The following is an 18,183-nucleotide window of genomic DNA, read 5'->3' as shown; positions in this document are numbered from 1 at the left end:
ATGACTGATATCAGCCTTATGTTAGTTTATAACATATAACATTTAGTAGCCGAGGTAAGATGAAAGACCTATGTGAATTCACTACTCCCAGTATATTAAGCCCTGCATGGAGGACATCATTAAAAATAACCAGGAGAATGGGAACAAATAAGCAAACAAACACAATTTTTAGATCCTTCTAATATTCATACATCCTTGTTAAAATGTGACAGATTAAAGCTGGCTAAATAAAGCATCATAATGTGTGAGAAAAGCAATTTAAGTAACTTTGGATGTGGAATGGTTATTGGTGTCAGACAGGCTGCTCTGGGTTTTTCAGAAACAGCCTGTTTACTGGTATTTTCCCTCACAACCATCTCCGAAAAAGAAAAATGTCCAGTGAGCTGCAGTTCTCTGAGTGAAACTGTCTTATTGATGTCAAAGTCTGAGGAGCATAGATAGGCTGAACGGAGCTCATAGGAAGACAGCAACTTAAACTCCATTAATTACTCCTTACAATCAAAGTATGCAGAAGAGCATCTCTGAATGTACAATATGTCACATTTTTGAAGCAGGTGAGCTACAGTAGCAGAAGACCACACCAGGTGCCACTACTGTCAGCTAAGAACAGGAAACTGAGGCTATAAGAAAGCTAAGAGCCATTAAATCAGGCTTCATATTTGTATATTCATATTTAATAACTTTGAGACAACACAGGATGTCTTTGTGAAAACCTTGTCCTCATTGTCCTCCTCCCCGAAACCCTGCTCTTACAACAATTAGCCATCAGCTGATCGTTCACAGCTGTACAGTTTAGCCTTTTAGACCAATCAAAGACAATCTGTTTTGTCCAGGGTTTTTATAAACAGACAGGTCCTTCTATAAGCTCCCACCAGCAGCAGCAGCACCATCATCATCATCACTACCTCTTGAGATCAAAGGATTAGGCATATGATTGCAACCCCCTAGGGAGGCATGTAACCCTAGCAGGGTGGTGTTAATCTGCCTTTCGAAAAGCACAATGAGTTTGCATCATTTACTGGATCCAGCTAATAATGGTCTAAAGATATCAGCTTATGTTGAGCTCACTGCTGGCAGTACAAAAGCTACCAAAGGAGCTTTATTCTGTTTCTTTTTTCCCTCAAAATTTTCAGTTGTATTTTTCTTTGTAGATTTCAAGCATTTTGTATATCGGTCTGTGTCTATATGAGATATTATGCAATAAATCGCTAAAACAACTGTTATTGAGGAAATTAGTTAAGCTTAACGAATACATACATTTCATGCACACACACACACACACACACACACACACACACACACACACACACACACACACACACACACACACACACACACAGACATATGGCAGTCTATCCCTCAAGCTTGAGCAGTGAGGACTGGGAGCTTGAGGGTCCTGCACAGTATCTTAGCTGTTCCCAGGACTGCACTCTTCTGGACAGAGATCTGACCCCTTGGTATTTCTTAAGTTTCTTGTGTTCCTTCTTCCTGATGTTGCTGCCATTCTGTATCACTACATCGATTACTACGGCCGTCTTCTTCTGCTTCTCTACCACCACTATAGCCATTACCATTTTGTCTTTCTATATCTGGAAGTCCTACAGGATCTTAGCTCGGTCATTCTCCACCACCCTAGGGGGTGTCGCCCACTTTGACCTCGGGACTTCCAGGGCACACTCGGCACAAATGTTCCTTGGTAATGGTGTTCCATGTATGCCCTGGCTGCTATCATTTTGCACCCTTCTGTTATGTGCTGAATTGTCTCAGGGGCATCTTTACACTGCCTGCACCTGGGGTCTTGCCTGGTGTGATAGACCCCAGAACCCAATGGATCTTGTACTTAGAGTACACAGCTTGGTCAGCCTAGTCTTGCAGACTTAGCTGACTGCTCAGTCTACCTGGTGTTTTGCTGGTGTTTTGCGCCTGCTAGACCGAGCAGTCAGTATAGGTATACAATACAATATATATATTATATATTAATGTATGCGATATATATGAAAACATTAAGAAATTAACTTATTAAGATACTCATGTGTCCCTACACTAGAAAGATTTAGCATCATGAAGAATAGAAATATATTAAAAGAGTGTATTTAACTCGGAAACAAGTACATTTCAGAACATTGGACAAGCTGTCACTGCTGAGATTATGAAATATTTTTAACCACAGAAGTTCTAAGTGACAGTTGATGAAATGGCAAAAGCTGTTAAAACAGCAGTTCAAGAGTAAGTTTAAACAGATTTGATTTCTGCAGAGGGATTACTTACACCTCTACATGAAACAATAGCTCTTAAACAAACAGCAGCCAACAGGGTGACATTGCACTGAACTTGGAGCTTGTCTGGAATGCATCACTGTCAGGGAGAAACAACAGACCTGAAAGGAAATAATGTGCGTGTGTGTGGGGGTGTGTTTGCAGGAATTCAGCTCCCTATAGCGTGTCAATGTACAGAAGTTCAGGAAAGAGGGCTGGCCTGGACTAACAACTGCTGTCATGGATTTTTCCTCTGCTCAGAGGCCCTCTGCGGTGGACGGGGGTGACTGTTTCCTCCCTGTGACAAACGGGAATGGAATCAGACCGAATTACAGTAACTGCAGTGGCAATATTCTACACAGTGGTATTATAAATTAAACACACACACATAACACACACAATTATAAAAGGTTTGGAAGCCACATTAGCAATAAATAGCAATAAAAACTCAAAGGCTGGTCGGATAATACCACAGCTGAGCTTTGTTTACACTACATCGTCCTGTTCTGGAGCTGCTAGAGTGATTAAACAGCCTCTTTCTGTTCTAACAAAGACAGGAAACAGTGAATCTAATATGACTTCTTAGTGCTGCTTTCAGATCTTCCATAACCCCTACACTGCAGTTGGCAAATTCACTTTTAAGGATAAAATAAAACAAACTTAAAAATCAGACCAAATTCCAAAAGTGTCTTTAAACCAGCAGTATATACAAGCAGCTAAAACTGTTGTATAGTTTCGTGTATTTATGGGTTGTAACATTTGCACGCTTCTGTTTTTTTGAGTTCAATGTAAAAGATCCTGATATTTGTATATATCAGTAGATTTTCATTATATATAAACACTCAAAGAATCATATTTAAGAAGGATTTAAGAAGAAAACAAGACAGTGCTGAAAGGACTGTGAGCAAGTATTAGATCACCTTAACCTTATTAAGTACACCTTGCTAGTTCTGGGTTGGACCCTCTTTTGTCTTTAGAACTGCTTTGATTCTTCGTGGCACAGATTCAACAAGGTGCCCGAAACGTTCCTCTGAGATTTTGGTCCATATTGACACGATAGTGTCAGAGTTGCTCCGGGTTTGTCAGGTGTACGTCCATGCCGCAGATCTCCCATTCTGCCACATCAGATTCCAGGCCATTTGATGTTATCCTGCTGGAAATAGGCGTCATGCGCCCAGAACTTGCCCACGCCTTTACATTACCAGAAGCAGTCTGAAAGTAGGATTGAGCCACGATTTCATGTTGTTTATGCCAAATTCTGACCCTACCATCTGAATCTTACAGCAGAAACCAAGTCTCATCAGAACCGGCAATGTTTTTCCTGTCCTCTGTTGGTGACCCTGTGCCACTTATGTCAGCTAAGACTCATGTCTTAGCTGACGTGAGTGGTGCACAGTGTGGTTTTTTGTTACTGTCACCACTCAAAGTTGGATGTCTTGCATGTTCACAGATGCTTTTCTGCATATCTTGGTTGAAACAACATATTTGAGATAATCTTGCCTTCACATCAGCTTGAATCATGTTCCTTTTATGTCTGTTATCAACAAAGCATTTCTGCCACTGGATATTTTCTCTTTTTCTAGCCATTCTCTATAAACTCTTCAGATGGTTGTGTGGGAAAATCCCAGTAAATAAACAGTTTCTGAATTACTCAGACCAGACCATCTGGCACCACATCCAAAGTTGCTTAAATTGCCTTTCTTCTTAATTCTGGTTGGTTGGTCTGGTTTGAACTACTGTATATTTTCTTTATCATTTTTACATAGCTAAAAGCATAGAGTTGCATCTTCAGTGGTGTTTTTAGTGTCAGCTGTAATTTGGCAATAACAAACTTCACCCCAATGAATAGAGTTTACCGTATTTTTCAGTAGAAGCTGTTGTGCATTCAAGTACAAGATTTTAGATATTTAAGCGTAGTAGTTTTTTGAGAATCAAATATAAAATCCACCCTTGCCTTTTTCCCAACAGTATTTCCTCTGTGCCTGTGGAGCTAGATGGCAATTAAAGCTGCAGCAGCAGACTGAGGTAATTGACATGCTGCTGCCGACATGCTTTGTTGACGCCCCTGGCATTGCTCCAGTCTTTCCTGCAGGAACAGGAGGGCGTAGTCATGATCAGCAGCTGGCCTCACGCTGCCTGACCTCTGCCCTCATCCTCTTCTCCGTCTTTCTGCTTACCCACCAGCTCTGCTACACCCACTTGTCTGTCTCCCGTTCTCTCTCTTGAGTATGACTAAAGCGTTTGTGCTATTTAAAAAAACCCAAACTATCCAGAGTACTTTTGATCAGATGGTTAAAGTGATCTGAAGTAAACTGCATTTAAGTAAATAATGTTAGTCTTACAAAACTAAAACATTTTCACTGGCGATCTTAATATAATAATGGTCAAAAGGACATTTGTCTGATGTAGGCTGAGGAAACAACTATCAGGTTAAATCTATGATTTACTCTAAGACATGCTTGATTAAATATTGACTTGTTGACACATAAATTGGTCTTCAGTGGTTTCTGTGGGGAAGCCTGTAAGGTTTGGTTTATGTTTCTGCTACCTTAACATGATTAAACTTTTCTTTTCTTGTTTTCACTGAAAAATCTTGAAAATTCATAAAGAAATTGACTGCATTTTATAGTCAATGTCCAAATACAGGGTTAAGTCTAGACACTAATCTAGTCTTCTCATCACTTGATCATCAAGCAAATAATACATCACACCTCATCTGTATTGTTTACTGCTAATCAGTATATGTTAGCACAGTGCTAAAAGCACAGCAAATACCTGATAAGCATTTAGCTCAAAGGGTACAAAGTTTAGATTTTTACCACTTTCTTCTGGATATTTAATCATTACACAAGACAACCGTTGAATACTGGCATTGAATTCACTCCACACTGAAATATTCAGTCAAACAGACCAATAAAAATATTTTACTTGGCAATTAAAACCCAAACAGATGAATAAAATATTCAGGTAGAAATCTGTAACGTTTTAGTCATCCAAGTATTTCTTGTACTGAGGATATCACTGGTGAAGTGTTTTACTGAGTAAATTCAAATGTCCTTGCACCACCTGACCCCGCAGGCTGGGTGCAGTGCAAATGTGATGACCTGCAGAAATAAATAGCTAGTAAGTGCGAAACCTGACTCCTACAGATCAGATCAGCAGAGAACAGACGGCGTCTCCTGTTGTCTGAAGGGCAGCAGATGCAGACCTGAGGTTTGGGGGGTGGGGGTACATCCCACTGCAGGAACCACAAATCAATAATATCCACTTCCAGAGGAGACAAAAATAGGTTTTGCAGGCTAAGACAAAACGGTTTCTGAATTCAAACCATAACCGGTAATATCACACTGACGTTCTTCCGCAAAACACTGCTGTCATAGTTTTCTAATGCAGTCCAGTTCAGTGAGGAATTTTGTTACAGCAGACATAAAGTCATGCAGTGAAATCGCAGAAGTAATCATAGTGTGATAGAAAGTAGGAGAATGTCATTCTTTAAATTGTCAAAATCATTAAAATCACTATGCCACGTCTTACTGAACAAACAAGGATAAAATTTTATTGAACATCCAAAGTTAAGAAGTTTTAGTGCAACATCAAACTTATTCTGACTTTCTAAAAGTTATCACCTCCTTATTCAAGAGAGGCAGGAATCAAGATGCTCATTGATCTTTGACTCCTGGATCTTTGCTTGGCACACTGGACAACAGACCATCACTGCAAAGGAGGAGGAGGATGAAGAAGAGGAGGCAACACTGTGCAGTCCTGCTGAGGACTGCAGAGAAGCAGAAGAGGAGGGTGTGGTGGTGGCACTGGTAGTTCTCTGCAGCACTTCTGGTGATTTTGCCTTAATTGATTCCTTCGATGTTGCTGAATCGCTGCCTAAGGTCTTCTGGAAGAAGTCAAAGATGCTGGCAGAGCTGCTGCGGTCATCCCACGCCCTCTGTCTTGGCGTCTGATTCCTACCCACAGCCGCTGATGTGCTGTCACTGTCAGAATTAGTAAAATACTTGGACTGTACAGGTCTTGAAGTGCTACCCTGGGATCCGGTTGTAACTACAGATGAGACCTTGGAATGGTTTGTTATGTCAGGCCTGGGACTGGGCGTGCTGGGAGAGGAAGTCAAATGATTATTTTGTTGTTTTTGAAATATAGAGGAGGCAGAAGCAGCATTTGTGGAAGACTTTGGTGATATCAGTGAGTCTCTTTTGGTCTCTGACTTCCTGAGGCTTGTGCTATTAAAAAGGTCGTCAATGGAACTCTGTTTGATCTTATCTCCTCCTTGGCTGCTACTACTGCTCTGGGATTTTGGCATTTTCACTGGTGAACCGTTTATGTTGACAAAGTGGCTCACGTTGCCGACAGACCTCTTTACAGGTGGCTTTTTCCCCATGGAAGTGGATGGTCTGACTGAGGTAAAAGTGTTGGAAATCCCATTGGTCTTGTTAGAGTGAACAGGAGAGGAGACACTTTTAGTCAGGGACGATGGCGTGAAGAACTTCTTTGGGGAGGGGACAGGGTTGGACAATGGTGTTTTCACAACAGGAAGTGGTGGCCTGGGAGATGGCAAGGAAGACGTTGAGTCCTGAGACTTCCCCCCAAGGATGAAGCCTTTCCCACTAAATGGGATGATGTTCCTTATATCCTGTGATCCCGAACCTGGGACAGGAAATGATACAATTTAGAGTCAGCCATGCAATGTATTTAAATCCAGTAACTTAGTTCAAGTGGACGTGGTTTGCTTTTTCTTTAATTTCAGTTCTTATATTATATCTTTTTATATACAAGACCAGAGTTTCTGACAATAAAGTCAGTTCATTTAGATGCTCTAAATCAGGGGTGTCATACTCCTTTCACACTATGGACCACATACAGTCCACTTTGATCTTAAGTGGGCCTAACCAGTGAAACTCCTTTTTCTGAAAGTGTAAAGAAGTTAATAATATTATTATTATTACTATTATTATTATTATTATTAATTGTGTAGTAATTACACACTTAATGTTTCCAAAGCTGTCCAGTGGGTAAGCCTAGAGTCTCTGAGGGGCCAATTCAGTAAATACCATTCTTTATATTTCTTGCATGTTCTGTAGCAGGGGGTCATTTGATTTAAATTGATTTTACATGCTCAAGTTACTCAGTGGAAACAATCTATTCACAGTTAAAAGCGGTCAGGCATAAAAGCATGACATGACTGTTGTTTTGAGGCTGTCACAGAAAATTAAGAACATTTTTCATTGAGGTTTAAAATGTTTGAAATATGAACAAGATTTTCTTGTTTGTTGGTACAATGTTTTAAAGCTTAATACACAGGCGTGTACGGGCATGTTACCTGTAGTCGTACTTGAAGGCTTGCCACTTCCTGTGGCCTTCTTCTCTGAGGTCTTGCTGGTTTTTTTGCATTTTTTGCCATATCCTTCAGGCTCCTTGATTTTGGTGTATGTGCCACCACATGTTCTCTGGTGATCCTCCCACCAAGGGTCCAGAGAAGAAGGAGCTCTATTCATGGCCCTCTTCACGTAGCCAAAGTAGGGTTTACGCTTCTGGCAGGGCCCATCACACCGCCACCAGTGCTGCCGGTACACATCAACCTCATCGTGGAAGCTGTGGTAGATCTGATGAAAGAAAGGAAAGATGGGAAGACATAAGTTTATGAAAATGGGCATGGATGCCAAACATGACCAATCCAGCCCAATAGACTGGTAAATTGACTGATTCTTACAGCTTTTCTACTCTCCCGGAGTACTCAAAGCGCTCTATACAACATGCCACATTCACCCAATCACACCCATTCTCACAAGCACCATCTCTATACTGAGATTCCGATGGGAGCAAAATGGGGTAAGTGTCTTGCCCAAGGATACTTGACATGCAGACTGGAGGAGGCAGGGATCGAACCACCAAGCTTCCAATCAGCAGTGACCTGCTCTACCTCCTGAGCTACAGCCACCCCAATGAATGGGTTTACAAAAAATTGCTGTAGAAGCATTAACAATTGAAGGTTTTCTAAAATAAAAATCCAGCATGAAAATGAACGAAGACATGAATGCATGTAATTTTGAGCTTTTACTGATTTCTGTTGTCTCTTCAGGATGGAATAATGGTACAGCATTCAAAAACAAGAAGTGGATGTCAAAGTTTGAATTTATTTTGGATTTCCTCTAATCCTCAGTGTCAAGCTCAAATATATACATGCATTCACTTAAATATTTTAATAATTGCTGGTGGAGGTTCTACAATGTCTTTTAACTTTTAATAAATGTACTAACTTCTTGTTAGTGATCACGATTCGCTCCAAATGGTAATTTTTCTTTGCCAGGACTCGCTGGACTGACCAATACTCAGAGCAATACGAAAGGCCAAGACACTTAGATAACTCTCCATCTTAGATTTTCACAACTTTGGATGTGTCACTGCTTTGGCAGGGTCTGGAAAAAGACCCAAACTATCATCCTGAGATGAGAGGAAGTGAGTTTTAAATGCCAACAGGAGTGATCAAATATCCAGCCAGAATTACACCAGAAGCTTGTTAATGGCTACCAAAAACATCTGTTCAAGGTGCAAATTGCTAAGGAACATTTAACCAAATACGAGTGGGATTGTATGTTTAGATTTGGGCCTATATGCAGTTTTGATCCAGTGTGGATTAGAGAAAATCCTAAATGAATTCAAATGTTTCTTGATTACTTTGCTGTTCAATCACTGCACCCTGAACAGCAGTTCAAACAAATCATTAAAAGCCTCAAATTCCCATGACATTCAAGCCCATGATGCCTATATGTAAACTTCTGAATACAACTGTAAATTTGAAGGTTTGTATGTATACGTGGTCCACAAAACAGAATAAGTTTGAAAATGTCTCTTATGAGACTACCAGTTCAATGCTCAAGAACATACACTTACAGTGATCTTGGTCCCACTGGCTTTGTTGATCCGGTTCATGTGTTTGCAGAACTCAGGTCCGTGGCCATCTCTGTCCCGGTTATTTTGTGTCACAAACAGGAGAGCGTGAATCATTTCATGGAGAAGGGTCTGTGGCAACCAGGGAAAAATAAACTGATTAAGAACATGAAAATTGTCCTCTTTTACAAGGATTACAAGCTCTAATCTATCACACTGTCACACATTCACTGCTGGGGTTAGGAAGGTAAAATGATAGATGTATAAATTTCATCCCCTACAACAAGCTCTTTCCCAGTGTTTCTGATGTGAATGGTGTTCAGGTCGACCTCACCTCTACCAGGTCTTTTCTGGGTCTAAGCTTCAGCAGAGGCTCACTCAGCCTGATTGAACACAGTCCACCTCGACCCTCATAAGAACAAACTCCAGCACACCTAAGAGAGAAAAAAAAAGAGGAGCAGGACACATTACAGACATGCAAAACCAAATCCCGCACAAAAATCAAAGGTGTTATTGTGTAGACAACTTTGTGGGAGTTAACAAGAACAAAAACATGCATGACTTACAACGTCATTCTCGAGCTCCACTTCACCTCCACACCGCTAAGTTTACCCCAGAAGAACATGTCATTGAACTCCAGAAACATAACCCTGACGTCGGGGTTAGGGTCAAGCATCTCCCAGGACTCGTCCACAATGGACATTGGCCTCTCAAGCTGGGGATTCGGTTTCCAGTAGGGAACAACATCGCTACCACCTCCAGCTACCTCCACTCTCCGTTTCTTACTGCTCTGCCCGAAACTATCATCTACAGTACCACTTGATGAAGATAATAAAGCCTGGTATTCCTGATCAAACTGCTCCTGCAGCCGAATAGCGAGCAGGAAATCCTCATCCATGACAAGAGAGAAAAGTTTTGTGGTTGTTTTGATGATATTTGTTGTTATGTTATTTGTTTTTAGTTAGCTTGTCAGCGCCAACTAGCTAATGCAGTTTGTACAGGTCTCAAACAGGCGGTAGCATTACGTCGTCCCAAAATGTAGTCTGACAGATTACCAATACGTCCAAATACTTTCTGTCATGTAACTTCTGTCATGAAATTTTCAGTGACATTTTCATATTACTAACCGTCAGACCAAAGCTAGTGCGAAGATCCGTGTGTCAAGTCTGTCACAATAGGACAAAATAAATTCCGGTACGGGTTTCAAAGTAAAACAATTAAGTAGTTTTAAACGACTAAGTAAGTTTTAAGTAAAAGCCTGTTTTCAATATGGCTATTTTCTTTGTTGTTTTGATGTATAAGTTTAAAATATCAAACTATCTGCATATGCGTTCTGTAGCATCTACTAATATTTTTTTTCTAAAATGGAACATTCTTTCAATCATAAAATGCTATATCCGGTTTAGTTTTGCCTAACTACCATAAACTCGATTATGTAGTCAAGCAACGTCTTTGCAATGGATTATGGGAACTGTAGTGTTGTTCATTTCAAGTAGTTTCCGCCAGTTAAATAAATAAAAGCAACACGGCTTTCTAATATAAATCATTAACATATGTTAAATTATATTAAAAAATAAATATAAGACCCATTATGAACGACCTATGATCATTTAGATTTTTTAAAATTGTTTTATTATTTTTTTGTATCCCGTGACGTTCCAGGGTGTCAACTTCCTGTTTAGGCTACAAGCGGATATGAACCAAGGAGCCTCGATGAACTGTTTCTCTGTCCAGTTTTTTCTACATTTTCTCAACAATTTATCTCAATAAGTAAACAGTTACACGGCAAAAGATGTCGGAAACGGGGAACCGACTACGGAAGCAGCTCGAATCGCCCAATTTCGACCCGCAAAATTACGTCAAGCAGCTGTCACAGCAGTCCGATGGCGACAGGGATTTGCAGGAGCACCGACAAAAAATCCAAAACCTTGCCGACGAAACGGCTCAAAATCTGAAGAAAAATGTTTACAAGAATTACAGACAGTTCATCGAAACAGCCAAAGAGATTTCCTATCTGGAGAGCGAAATGTACCAGCTGAGCCACATCCTGACTGAACAGAAGAGCATCATGGAGAGTATCACTCAGGCCCTGCTGTCCACAGATAAGGATGAGACGTCTAAAGAGATGCAGGCAGCTTTTCCCAAAGAGACTGAGGAGGTGAAGCAGAGGACCCTCACCTCACTGCTGGAGAAAGTGGAAGGGGTTAAAAACATCATGGACACCCCAGGCAGGCACCTTATCTACAATGGGGACCTTGCAGAGTTTGATGTTGACAACATGTCCCCCATTCAGAAGGTGCACGCTTTCCTGATGAATGACTGTCTGCTGATTGCCACCTGGCTGCCTAACCGCCGTGGCACGGTTAAGTATAAATACAACGCTCTGTATGACCTGGAGAGCTTTGCTGTGGTTAACGTGAAAGACAACCCACCAATGAAGGACATGTTCAAGATCCTAATGTTTCCAGACAGCCGCATCTTCCAGGCAGAGAACAGCAAAGTTAAGAAAGAGTGGTTGGAGATCCTAGATGAAACCAAGAAAAACAAAGTCTCCAAAGACAGGCATAAGAAGGAGGAGGAGGTCCCCACTTCTCCTGTTAGAGCTGAGGTATCCACCAATCCTTTTGATATGGATGATGATGAAGACACGGTTGATGGTGAGGAGAGCGTGAATCTTAGCCTTGAGTGGATCCAGGAGCTGCCAGAGGATCTGGATGTGTGCATTGCCCAGAGAGACTTCGAGGGTGCTGTTGACCTGCTGGACAAGCTCAATGAGTATCTCAGAGATCAGCCTGTCACCCCGAAGGTTAAAGAGCTTAGGGGGAAGGTGGATGAACGTGTGCGGCAGCTGACAGAGGTCCTGGTGTTTGAGTTGTCTCCAGATCGGTCACTTCGTGGCGGTCCTAAAGCAACCCGGCGGGCTGTTTCCCAGCTCATCAGACTAGGTCCCTTTTTTAAAATCAAAAATAACAAGTTTGCACACATCACCAAAACAAATAACACCTGTCTGCTATGATCTCACTTTATATTCAGTGTATTCACAGTAAGGATGTGCTCAGCCCTCTCACAGGGTTTCCACAATTCACTGTTCATTATTTGGGGAGTTTAGCTCATTCTCTTCCATCATTTGCATGGACTTGACTTTCAAATTGCTTGTTGTCCGAGTTCGACCTTGGATGCAGTTAAAGTGTAATTTTCAGACAAATAAGCTGTGCTTGCGGTGATCTGTATGTATTCACTGTTTTTCCCCTCATCTTCAGTCAAGGTGAATATTCTCAAACTACTTAATTAAGAAAATAACTTTCCTATTCAGAGCACTAAGAGAACTAACCTCATGATAGTTTATATATAGTTTACTATTTATTTTTTGTCAGAACTGTTCTTGAATGACCGAATGTTATAAAACCTTAGAAATTTGTATTTTGCTTTGGTGCAGAACAGCTTCGAGTGGATCCATTTTTAATTATGCCCGAGTTTTGCAAACAGACTCCCACACACTGACTGGTTTGCAAAAACATGTTTATTTGCAATTTTTCAGTACTTGACCTTTTTCGGGCAAAACATTATCCTTTAGCAGGAGTATGTAGGGTATAAACCTCTTTTAAAACTCAATCAAAAGGAAAGAGAGAGAACATTTTGTCTCCTGTCACTACACTCCCAGGTATTCTTTATGTAGTCAAGGAGAGTTTGCCATCCAGTTTACTTTTTTCCCCCATTAAGCTTAATAGGTTTCAAGACATATACTAAAAACGTACCAGAATCAGCTGAGAAATAGCTACACATGTTGTACATTTACAGTCATAAATATAAAGGCCCTCAGATTCCCATAATGCATCACAGTTTGCATGTATTTGCAAAAATACAATGTAATTGCCATGAACATCTGTACTGTCTCATCACACAGTCACCTGTGTTTCAGGCCAGTCCACCAAAGCCTGTGAGCTCTTTCTGAAGAACCGCGCTGCTGCAGTGCAGACTGCTATACGGCAGCTTCGCATCGAAGGAGCCACGCTGCTCTACATCCACAAACTCTGCAACATATTCTTCACCAGCCTGCTGGAGACGGCCAAAGAATTTCAGATGGACTTTGCCGGGAACACAGGCTGCTATTCTGCCTTCGTGGTCTGGTCCAGATCAGCCATGAGGATGTTTGTGGACGCCTTCAGCAAGCAGGTAGTTAAAATGTCAGATGATAAAACCCTGAGTAATAGGTACGTCCCCTATGATTAGAAGATATGTAACATCTATCATTTGTATATTCTGCATTGTTTATAGCTAAAAACATACTAAGCTACTGAGACATGATGCAATATTTGTGTGTTCCGGTGGTGTTCTTAGGTATTAATGGTTTAAAATATGCAAATAACCAACAATGTGTTTTGGTATACAGAGGATAAGCTTCTGGATCTCAGGTGTATAAAAAAAGTTGAGTTGTTTTAGTAATAAAAAAAGCCATCTGAGAAGGGCAAAGAACTGAAAAGCATTGCTGCAACACAAGAGGATCTCTTAAATGGCAGCCAGAGCATGCAGCGTGCAAGTTAAAATTTATGGTTGTATGGTTTTCTTAATAAAGTACATTTTTTTATTTCCTCGTTGCTAGGTGTTCGACAGTAAGGAGAGCCTGTCGACAGCAGCAGAGTGCGTTAAAGTGGCTAAAGAACACTGTCAGCAGCTCACCGAGATCGGCCTGGACCTGACCTTCACCCTGCAGTCCCTGCTGGTCAAAGACATCAAGGCAGCGCTCCAGAGCTACAAAGATATTATCATCGAGGCCACGAAACACAGAAACTCTGAGGAGATGTGGAGGAGGATGAACCTCATGACTCCTGAGGCTTTGGCTAAACTTAAGGTGGATCTGAATTATTTCTGCTTTGTCTCTTGGTTCTTATGGTTTCTCACTCAGTCTTTTGTTTTCTTCAATTGTTGATTGTTTAATTGTTTTTAACCAAGAACCTCCTAAATTGAGTAACAGAAAGCAAAGCTTTGATAATCTGGTATTAATCTGCTTAAATGATTCAACTGTTGAAATTTTTCCACTGTGAACCTTTAAAGCTCCTTTTTATATAATTTCATATTTTGGGGGTTTTGCATGCTTAATTATGTTGTAATTTCTGGAGGCAGGGATTTTGGCTTGTGTGCTTAGAGCTTCTGTTACAACAAATGCTGAGGATTTCATATGAAAGCTGCCACAAATCACTGTTTTCCTTTACCTGCTGCAACATTAACATATTTATCTTTGTGCAGGATGAGATGCGCAGTTGTGGCATTAACTTTGAGCAGTACACAGGTGATGACTGCTGGGTGAACCTGAGCTATACCGTCGTGGCCTTCACCAAGCAGATGATGAGCTTCTTAGAGGAAGGCCTGAAGCTCTACTTCCCTGAGCTGCACATGGTGCTGCTGGAGAGCCTGAGGGAGATCATCCTGGTGGCCGTACAGCACGTAGACTACAGCCTCCGCTGTGAGCAGGACCCTGAGAAGAAAGCCTTTGTCATGCAGAATGCCTCCTTCCTCCACGACACCGTGCTGCCGGTGGTTGAGCGGAGGTTTGAGGAGAGCGTGGGGAAGCCGGCCAAGCAGCTGCAGGACCTCAGGAAGAGCACGAGGCCGGTACGAATCAACCCCGAGAGCACCACATCCGTGGTCTGAGACCGACAGGAACTTCTGTGGCTTGAATTGAGGCGCAAGAATGGCGGCCATGAAACACCTACACACTCTCTAAATGACTGTTCTTGCAATTTCAACTCCCAATTTAGAAATAAACATAACACCTTTTGGTTGTTTTTATGCTGCAGGACAGGAAATCACTGGATACATCACGGAAAAGAGTCACAATAGCACTAGAATAAGACAGCTTAAAGTGCCCATATTATAATCATTTATAGGTTTTTAGTTTTAGTGGTTCATCAGAATTTTTTTCTCAATATTTTTTTCTCAATATTTTTCTCATACTGGCTCCAAATAAAGTCCAGCCTGCTTTGATTTATCAGCCTGTCCAGTCAAAATGAGAAATGGTTTTCTTGCCATAACCTTACAAATAGAGACACAACACTCAGTAAGAAAACCCACACACATTTCAACCAGAACTGGAAACTAGTGATGGGCAGATGAAGCCCCATGAAGCACTGAAGCTTTTCATCCAATTGGTTCACCCCAACGCGAAGCTTCATGAAGCTTCATTTGCTCTAGCAGGACACCTACTGGACGTAAAAATAATAGCTGGCATGAATTTGAAGAGTGTGGCATTTTGCACACAGCCTGTAAATGTCAACAACAAAAGGAGTGTGTAAAACACCTATAGTGTAGTGATGGCAGTATACTGTGTATATTTATGCTGGCAGTATGGAAAATGATTATTTGCGGCAAAGTTCGAACCGCTTCATGAACCAGTCACGTGGTACAGCCGGGCAGCGAGGCTTCGGACGTCATCATTTTCAGCTCCTCCCATAAATGAAGCAAGCCTCGATACGCGCTTCGCGGAAACGCCCCCTCCATTACTCGACACACGCTCCGAAGCCTCGATACAGAACGTCCCATCACTACTGGAAACAAGGCAGCTGTTTGTTCTTTTTAAGGGCAGGTCACACTAGCCAATAGCTAAGGTGTTGCACTAATCTGATACAGATAAATCACAGATGAAAACCTGGATCACAAATGATGTGCTCCAGGCAGTGGGAGAAAATAACCTGCATTATCCTAAACTTTTGTAACTTTGCAAATGTTTTACATGCATAAAAAAATAACCAACAGCTAAACTCAAAATGCATAATGTATTAACAGTGATTATTGACACGTGATAACTAAGGAGACTAAGCTCTTCTGAAAGAGGTGCAATGATTGTGTGAGGCTGATGAATCTATTGATCAGACAAACACACTATAATTACCATGATGGCTAAAGATCATTTTATTTGAAAGTTTAATTTTGAGGCTACTTATTCGACCGTTATTAGACACTAAAGTATTCAAGCACACAAGGACTTGATTAAAAGGGATGACTGAAGTGAAATGCACTGCTAAATGTTTTCTGTTATTCAAAAATAACACACGGAAATGAATAAAGATCATTATGCACAGAGTTCTCATTTTATCAATGATGAAGATGTTTAATTCATTTCAGTTTTATTTATATATCATTAATTGACAACAACAGTTGGCCCAAGGCCGTTTCTGTTTCAAGTTAAAGACCCTACAATATTAGAAAGAAACCCCAACAATCCCACAACCTCCTGTGAGCAAGCACTTGGCAACAGTGGGAAGAAAAATCTCCCATTCAACAGGAAGAAACCTCTGGCGCCATCTGCTGCCACTGGTCGGGGGTGATGGGGAAAGAAAGAGCAGAGAGACCAGACAAAAGGCTGACTAGGAGAGAGAGCTAGAGATGAATAATAAGTAATGATTAAATCCAGTAGTGGTGTATAAGGACACAGAGAGTGAAAGGAGACACGTGAAGAAGAAACGCTCAGTGCATCATGGGAAGCCCCCCCCACCCAGCGTCCAACCGACCGTAACCCTAAAGGAAAAGTTTAAGCCCAAGCATTAAAGTAGAGAGGGTGTCTTGTCTCCCAGATGCAAAACTGAGTGCTGGTTTCATGGTAGAGATTCACAACACAGAAGCATTTTACTTCTGCTATGAAGGAATACAATTTATCTGCATAACATTTTCATTGTAACAATAAAGTAAAGCATCTAAAAGAAGCAGATGGTGTGTCACTGGGGGAAAAAAGTATCTTAACATGAATTGTAAAACAGTAAAAATGCCCGAGGGCATTTTTAAATGAAATGAAATGAAAGAAGTGTTGTTCTTGCTGTACTAAGTGAAACTGAGTGCAACACGGTATGGTGTATTTTCTCATCTTCTAATTTTGGCTGGCATGTTTGCTCAATAACTCAGCAGTGTTTCATCTTTTCCTTTTTTGTCCATGGTGCATAAAAGAAGCGCTCCCTATCAGCAACCTTTCCTTACAGCAAACGGTTTTACTTTTCATGTAAAACTGTAAAACTGTTTGCTGGGAGTCTTGTGAAAAACACAAGTTTAGATAATAATAATGGTACCCATTAGCATATAGTAATGTAAAGCAGATTAATGTAACAAATATTTAACATTAGTTGGTGTGAGCTTGCTTTAATAGAAAAGGCTTACAGTTACTACATTAATAAATCCCTCTGTGGTCTTTGCTGCCATTTTTAGATCATGTTCGCATCAAATCTCTCTTAAAAGAAATACTATTCAGTACATTAAGATTCAAAGGACTAATCATTTTTCTGCACAACCCCAGCCATTTGAATATATATACCTCTGTGATGCCATGTTATATAGATGTCGATATATACTGCATACTAGGTGTGTCTGCTGTTTTCAAACTTGTAGCTCCAAGGCATCAGGCAGCAGCTGTTGTTCACCTCCAAAAGATTTCTGCAGTTTCAACATGCTGATAACTGTGAAATGTGTGGTGCAGGTAGTTTAATAATCCTCATGCTCAGACTAGTATTTGCCAGACCAGTCATGATTTTTCTATATGACCCCATTCTACCTTATTTGATACACTTAGTGGAGGTCAAAAAGGATTGATTTTCTTAATGGATACAGAGAAGGGCTGGATTTATGTCAGCTGTATCTATTTTTCTGTGGTTATGCAAAACTAAAGCCTTATGGCATGTAAACTAAATTAAACCAAAAAAAAATGAGTTGATCATTGGGTTACGCTACATTGCCCTCTTGTGGCCGTTAGAATTAGGGGGAATTAAATTAAAATATAGTTGATTTTATTATAACTCAGTTTTTGAGCTTCTTGGATCAAGTTTTGGCAGTCGAACCGTTTATGAACACAGCTCAACAGTTTAAGTGTTAAACTTTAGTTTCTGGACAACATCCTAAAATCCAACAGTGACAAAGTGTTCAAGAAACATCAGTGAACATAAATCTGTTTGACTGCTCTTCCTCCTGCAGTAAAGCCGGTCTGGTGGCACTACCGTAATGACGAGCAGTTCCTCCTCTTTCTGTTAAAGTGTTTCCCAACAGTCACAGAGTC

At 40.8% G+C, this 18,183-nt stretch overlaps 2 protein-coding genes across 3 annotated transcripts; one reads left to right on the top strand and one right to left on the bottom strand.

The window, feature by feature from the left end:
- Nucleotides 1–5,088: 5,088 nt before the first annotated feature.
- Nucleotides 5,089–10,340, bottom strand: sprtn (SprT-like N-terminal domain). The gene is made up of 5 exons (XM_080882357.1): nt 9,719–10,340; nt 9,487–9,586; nt 9,156–9,284; nt 7,585–7,867; nt 5,089–6,911 (listed from the first exon to the last, which is right to left on the bottom strand). The coding sequence occupies exons 1-5, from the start codon at nt 10,048–10,050 to the stop codon at nt 5,890–5,892; spliced, it is 1,866 nt and encodes a 621-aa protein (XP_080738483.1). The 5' UTR covers nt 10,051–10,340; the 3' UTR covers nt 5,089–5,889.
- A 483-nt stretch (nt 10,341–10,823) lies between these two features.
- On the top strand, nt 10,824–16,840 carry exoc8 (exocyst complex component 8). 2 transcript variants are annotated; one of them, XR_013971620.1, is made up of 5 exons: nt 10,824–12,097; nt 13,072–13,325; nt 13,753–14,001; nt 14,397–15,166; nt 16,144–16,840. XR_013971620.1 is itself a non-coding variant. In XM_080882356.1 (4 exons), exons 1-4 carry the CDS (start codon nt 10,945–10,947, stop codon nt 14,799–14,801), a joined length of 2,061 nt encoding a protein of 686 aa, XP_080738482.1. In that variant the 5' UTR covers nt 10,824–10,944; the 3' UTR covers nt 14,802–15,243. The 2 variants fall into 2 exon arrangements, 1 of the variants encoding a protein (XP_080738482.1); XM_080882356.1 differs by lacking the exon at nt 16,144–16,840 and having other exon boundaries at nt 14,397–15,243.
- Nucleotides 16,841–18,183: the final 1,343 nt, after the last annotated feature.

The sequence above is a fragment of the Rhamphochromis sp. 'chilingali' genome, assembly GCF_963969265.1.
Source record: "Rhamphochromis sp. 'chilingali' genome assembly, chromosome: 5".
Taxonomy (NCBI): domain Eukaryota; kingdom Metazoa; phylum Chordata; class Actinopteri; order Cichliformes; family Cichlidae; genus Rhamphochromis; species Rhamphochromis sp. 'chilingali'.
Note: the sequence above shows the minus strand (reverse complement) of the source record. Positions and strands in the feature narration are given on the sequence as shown.